The 6,086-nt window shown below is 46.4% G+C and overlaps 1 protein-coding gene across 2 annotated transcripts; it reads right to left on the bottom strand.

The window, feature by feature from the left end:
• Positions 1-392: 392 nt before the first annotated feature.
• Positions 393-5,475, bottom strand: TMEM170A (transmembrane protein 170A). Of its 2 annotated transcripts, none has more exons than XM_033157435.1 (3): positions 5,304-5,475; positions 4,391-4,561; positions 393-3,182 (listed from the first exon to the last, which is right to left on the bottom strand). In XM_033157435.1, exons 1-3 carry the CDS (start codon positions 5,455-5,457, stop codon positions 3,052-3,054), a joined length of 456 nt encoding a protein of 151 aa, XP_033013326.1. In that variant the 5' UTR covers positions 5,458-5,475; the 3' UTR covers positions 393-3,051. The 2 variants fall into 2 exon arrangements, with proteins under 2 accessions (XP_033013326.1, XP_033013327.1); XM_033157436.1 differs by having other exon boundaries at positions 4,391-4,498.
• Between the last annotated feature and the right edge of the window lie 611 nt (positions 5,476-6,086).

The following is a 6,086-nucleotide window of genomic DNA, read 5'->3' as shown; positions in this document are numbered from 1 at the left end:
CTATAGCTCAAAAGTCCCAGGTTCAGCCCCTCCCATCTGAAATCATGGAGAGCCACTGTCACTGAGTGTGATACTGAGCTAGATGGAGCAATGGCCAGGAACACTATAAATAGTTTCTTACGTTCCTATGATTCTAGTCCCTTGCAATTATAATACCTGCAATTGCTTGCTATGCCCAGAAACTAGTGGGAGTCTTCTTTCAATGGGAACCACTACAGAATATTGAGGCACAGACAGCACAAATCTTCATAGGAACTGGGTGCTTCATCTTTGGAAGTACTAGCCAAGAGATGCAGAACCCTGTAAAAGAAGTATTAGCCTCTGCTGAGTCAGCAGCTTCAAAGATGCCCGCTGAGAACAACCATAAACAGGTTTGCCAGGCACAAAAGACACAAGGATCAATTGGGATTTTATTAGCTAAAATACCAAACGTGAAAATCAGAAGTGTTGGTAGAAAAATAAAAACTGATATTCGCAGTCCTGTCCTCCCTGCCTTATAAAGCTTTGTTCACGTTTGCCGCAGCAGTTAGTGGAACAGTTCAGGGAGAAAGAGCTTTGTCACGGCCTCTCCATCTCCCGCACAAAGTTGGGCTCACGGTTGCAGGCCATGGAAAGAGCTTGCTGAAGAAAAGGGGGTTCCGTCAGCTGTAGTCCCAACACATGGTGGGGTTATTGAGAACAGTAAACAGCAATGATGCATTCACAAGAGATCCTCTTTTAGGCTCCAATGGAATTCAACAGGTTTCACATTTGCTAAGCGTTTGGTAGACCCTTCCCCTCCCCCAAAAAACTTAACAGGAAGTTAACAAATTAAACTGAAGAGTAGAAAGTTAAGAAGAAAAAAAGATCAGAATACAATACCAATGTTTTTCAGATCAGGGGAAAGTTAAAGTGACAAATTATAGCTCTAAAGTGCTCAACCAGCCTTAAGGCATGGGGAAGCTCCAACCAAGTGGTTGGAAATACTACGATGTGGTCAGAGAATCTGACTGGCTAATCCTGATTTGTTACCTACAAAAAAAGACAGCCGTTTCCTATCTACCTGCCACAACCCCCCTCCCCTGGTCAGCCTCTGCAATTGACAAAGTGAAGGTCTGTCATTGCTTGGCAAAGCCAATCACATGACCCGAGTTCTACAATGGAAGGTTGACATGGGGAACAGGAAAGGTAATGGACAAAAAGATGCATTTCACCAAGAACTTGGATTATATATTTTTAAAAGCCTAACTGATCAGAGCCAATTTAAACATTCAGGGAAACATCATCTCCTAAAGGCTGTAGGGGAAGTTTGTTTCAAAGCATCCCACGACCATCTCCCTGTAAAAGAGGAGCTGTCTAGATATTGACAAGAGAGGCATTTTTAAACAAGCAATTCCCTGCTTGTATTTTGACACTGTACAGTCTCAGGAGAGGGCTGTACATCTCCTCCCCACCCCAAATATGAATTGATGCTGCAATGGCCTCAAAAGTGAGAATGCAAAGATCTATCTTCCAAAGACGGACCAGTAAACATCTAGAATCTCCGCCACCCCCAAATCACTGGAGGAAGCATTTCTGAATTTGCAGATAACAGGTCACGACTCTGCAGAGGATGGCACTTGAGGAGTAACAATGGGCTGGCAACAGTAGTAAGACTGGACCCTGGAGGAGAGGCAAATTGCCCAGGCACTTGTAGGGTTCCAAAAAGAAAGATCTAAGTCCCCACAGCAGGGAGCTGTCTGCAGGACAATTACTGCTCCTATATACATACTTCTAAAAATCCAGGCCTATATAACAAGATTTAAGACAACAGATTATCACAATACTCCTCACGTAATACAAGTGTTAAGAAATGTTTCACACGGAATCTGCACAACCTAATCAACAAGGACATTATTAACAAGGGAACAACCCAGCGTTCAGGAACTGATTATCGTAGCATTTACTGGATTTCATCCAACTACCATTTGTTTCACAAACAAGGGACACAGCGAGAACCTGCACGGTTCGGTAAAACTGCACTTCGTATCCATGCCACGTATTTGAGGTAGCAACAAAGCATTCTCCCCACCACCACTTTTGTCGCAGCTTTCACTGCAGTCTAAACACCGCAATGACCAGAATCCAAGAAGATTTTTTGCAGAAGAAGCCCCTCACTCTCTCTCTCTTACAGCTTCTTATTCACATTCTTCCATAAGAAAAGGTTTAAGTCTATTAAAGTGCATTCTCCCTGTCAGGAATCAGATTTAGTAGTGAAGTTTCTCCAGCGGTACTATCCTAGGATGGATACTTTCGGTTACAGTAAGACAGCTTCACCATCACACATTTGTTTGCTGAATAAAAAAAAAAAATTACCCCAAAACAGAAAAGATTGGCACTTAAGGTTACAAAAATGTTTACAAAATATAAACAAAGAATTGACTGAAAGCTTGTTCAATGGCAGATGCAAACATTTCCAGGCTACATGGCAGTGCTCCAGAAATATTCAGACCGAGGGTGGGGAACCTGAACTCCAACAATATCTGGAGGGGAAACAGCTCTCACTGTTCCTGACTGTTGGCCATACTGGCTGGAGCTGATGGGAGATGTAGTCTAACAACAACTGGAGGGCCACAGAGTTTTAGACCTTCTATCCATCCCCCACTCACTCACTCACTCACACGTTCTTTGTATTGTTTGACAAGAAAAGAATTGATCAAAATATTCTGCACCAATGTCTCATTTTCAGTTAGAAAGAAGCCAGGGTTGTGTCAGAATGTCATCTGGAGACTATAAGATGTGTTTGTAGAACAATGGTTTCCTCCAGGATCTTCAGCCAGCTGGCCAAGGATGAGATGGGGCTGCTCCAGGCTGCCAGGGATAATTAATGGAGAAAAATTGCACGGATCCACTGAAGTTCTCCCCAGTGAAATGAATGGGTCCTGTGTCAGAGCATGGCAAAGCTCTTCTGTGGCTCCCATCCATTTCAGTGGGGCTTGCATAGAACTTCCCCATGGACATGCCCGTTGACCTCTTCACCCCCGGAATCCTGCATGGTGCTGTTCTGTTTGCAATGGCATCTGATGCGGCATGCTAAAGGGTGGCTAAAATCCGTAAGAAAGAAATCATCACCACGCCGAAGGTCTGCCCCACTCCAAAAGTCATGGCCACAAAGGGGATCATGTCCTTTCCAGCAGCTTTGTAAACACCGGCAATCGCAGCACCTGTTCAGGAAGGGGGGAAAGGAGCATCATAGGTTGGTTGCTTATGTCCCATCATCCCTTTCTTCTCACTTGATAACACAACGCAAAAGAAATGAAGGACAACTGTTATTCACTTTCCTTCTTCCTCAACCTGGTGCTCTCCATATGTGTTGTATTGCAACTCTCTTCAACCCCAGCCAGCATGATCTGGGACTCATGGGAGTTGTAATGCAACAGCATCTGGACAGAACCTGGTTTTAGGAATGCTGCTAAATACAAAATCAGCCTTCTGGGTGAGCAGTTATTTTCACATTTTAAACTCTGCTCCTCCAGGGAGCTCAGAACAGCATATACGATTTCCTCATCCTCCCCTTTTGTCCTCATAATGTCATCCATGGAGCTTCAGCCCTGAGTGGGGGATTCATACCTAAGGCTTCCTAGCCTTAGTAGAAACCACAACACCACTAGTATGAATACCAAAGGGTCGTCCGAAAGCAGGGATAGGGATAGCTTTCTGCTGCTGTTAACATCAAGCATCTTGGAGTCACATACATACACCCTCACTTTAGGGGCCACAGGCTGTCACAGGCTGGAAAGATGAGTAGCAAAGAGAAGAATGGCAATCCCCAAATGGCCTCTCAACTTTCAAAAGGTGTCAAACTGTCTCCATGACAGCTGTGATTGACAGGTGGCATTGTCCAACTAGTCAGGACCCACCTGGGTCAGAAACACTTTTAAACAGTCCAAACTCACTTAACATTGCTCATCTGACCACCTACACTGCTACATGTGAGGACACGAGAAACCCGCTTGTAAGTAGATCTGATAGGATAGATAGGCTTGAATAAAGGGGCTCTTTTTTTCTTTGACTGTAGCAACATTCTGCCTCTTCCATTTATCCTCCTCCTCTCTTTTTTATTCTTAACAAACCTCACAAAATGTGGCTGTTGGGGTCTTGGGTGTGTTTCTGCGAAAACACCCAGGATTATTCCAAACTCTCCCGTGCTTAATTGATCATGTTATGTGGGGGTGGGGGAGAAAGACAAAGAGAGAGAGTGCTATAATGTAAACTCGCCCGCTTCTAGCGAGATTTTATGAGTCTGAGATACACCTGAGATTGGGAATCCCAGATTTGTTCCCAATATATCCTGTCATTGGACACAGAAATAAGATTGCTAGGCTGCTGGGACGCAGCTGGGGCAAAGGAATGTTTCAAACAGCCAACCTACTTGATAAAATCCCAGCTGCTAATGGCCCCACGAAGCCCATCAGCAGGATGCTCACCGACATGAACCTGCCGTATCTGTGCCGCCGGAGAGTGAAGAGGGCCAGGAGTGCTGCGGGGATGTGGAAAAAGAGAGACGACACCATTGCCCACAGGAAGACGCCATACCACATCTCTGCCATGAGACAGGAGAGAAGAGGGTAGTAAGAGCAGAAGAGCAGCCACCTGGATCAGGCCAAAGGGCCCATCTGGTCCAGCATCCTGTTCTCACAGTAGTCAATCAGGTGCAGTGTGGGAAGCCCAGAAGCAGGACCCCAATGCAACAGCTCAAAGTAATGATTATGTGCTGTTCTTTTTTGAGGCTGCCTTTAGTTTTATTTCGGTTTGAGCTTCAGCAGTTGGACCATTGTTGCTTTTTAATTATGAGCTGTTTTAAGCAACTCTAAGGAATGAAAAAGTAGGGTATAAGTCTTTTTAAGTAAGAAAGATAGATTAGCTGCTTTGTCTCAGGCATTAAAGTATCTTGGGGGCAGCCCTGGAGTCAGAAACCCTTGATTAATCTATCTGTGGACGCCAGTCTACCTGTTGCCTACCCTTGGTCAGCCTTCGCCAAACAGATGGCCTCCCTCTTTGGCTTTGGGCTATGAATTCCTGGCTAGGGCTGATGGGGGAATTTCCAGGGTGGTCTCCACACACTTGAGTGGTGAGAGCAGCAGCAGCCTTCCCAGGTCTTGCCCACCCACACCTGGAAACACCAGGGACAGGCGCCCCCCTTTCCTTCAGTGGCACCCACAGTGACCTTGTCCTACCCCTCACAAGTGGAACGGGGGAAATTGGCGACCCGCGTATGTTCAGAGGACGCCCAACCCCTTCATGGGTCCTTGGAAGGCAGGCGTGGCTTGAGCCCCAGAACCTACCTGTGAACTCGCAGAGGGATTCGGCGCACGCGGCTCGGGTGACGTTTCCCGAGCGAGGCACCAGGTGGAGGCTCAGGATCTGATGCAGGAGGCCCCCCGGGGCGGGAGAGACCGAGTCGTCGCAGCCGCCGTCGCCGCCGCCGCCTCCCTCCATGCCTCCTTCGACATCAACATCCGCTCCGCCAGCGCCACAGAGAGGCAATTCCAAAGCAGCCCCAGGCAGGAACTTCCGGTGAACAAAGCGGAAGCCGCCCTTTTATTGCTGTGCACTGTAAACCGCTTTGAACGTATTTTTTTTTATGACACAGCGGCATACAACTATTTTAATAAATTAAAAATGAATATAGGGTCCAGGTTTTAATAATAATAAATGAATAAATTTATTGAATTGTCGGCGCCTGAGCTCGACTCCACATTCAGGCAGCCTAGGCCGCTTCGTCCCGGGCCTAGCCTACCTCGTTAGGGTGAAGAGAAGGAGGGGCAGTGGGGTGAATATAAGTCATAAATGAAAAAAGGAAACAGAAGTAGAAGCTGCCTCCGTGGGAGAAGCTTGTTGTACCCTCAGACTGCAACTACCGTCGTGCATTACTGAGTTTATAAAAATAAGTATAGAGCCATGACCAGTCGCTGCGTTCTTTTCTTCTTCCCCGTGGGATTTAATAGCGCAACAAGGCCGAGGGAAGGGCCCTGTCATCGTCACCCACTGGCAACAGTACGATCGCACTTCACTCACAGCCTTTTATGGAGCCTCATCTTTTTCACAAGCCGCGATTAAAAAATAAA

This window comes from Lacerta agilis, chromosome 8 (assembly GCF_009819535.1).
Source record: "Lacerta agilis isolate rLacAgi1 chromosome 8, rLacAgi1.pri, whole genome shotgun sequence".
NCBI lineage: Eukaryota > Metazoa > Chordata > Lepidosauria > Squamata > Lacertidae > Lacerta > Lacerta agilis.
Note: the sequence above shows the minus strand (reverse complement) of the source record. Positions and strands in the feature narration are given on the sequence as shown.

Bases quoted from the DNA above. Each gene is read 5' to 3' on its own strand.
- TMEM170A (XM_033157435.1), bottom strand. From the start codon at position 5,457: ATGGAGGGAGGCGGCGGCGGCGACGGCGGCTGCGACGACTCGGTCTCT. The intron at 4,562-5,303 runs GTAGGTTCTGGG...GTCTCATGGCAG, and splicing joins ATCCCTCTGCGAGTTCACAG to AGATGTGGTATGGCGTCTTC. The intron at 3,183-4,390 runs GTAGGTTGGCTG...CTTCCTGAACAG, and splicing joins AGCAGCTGGGATTTTATCAA to GTGCTGCGATTGCCGGTGTT.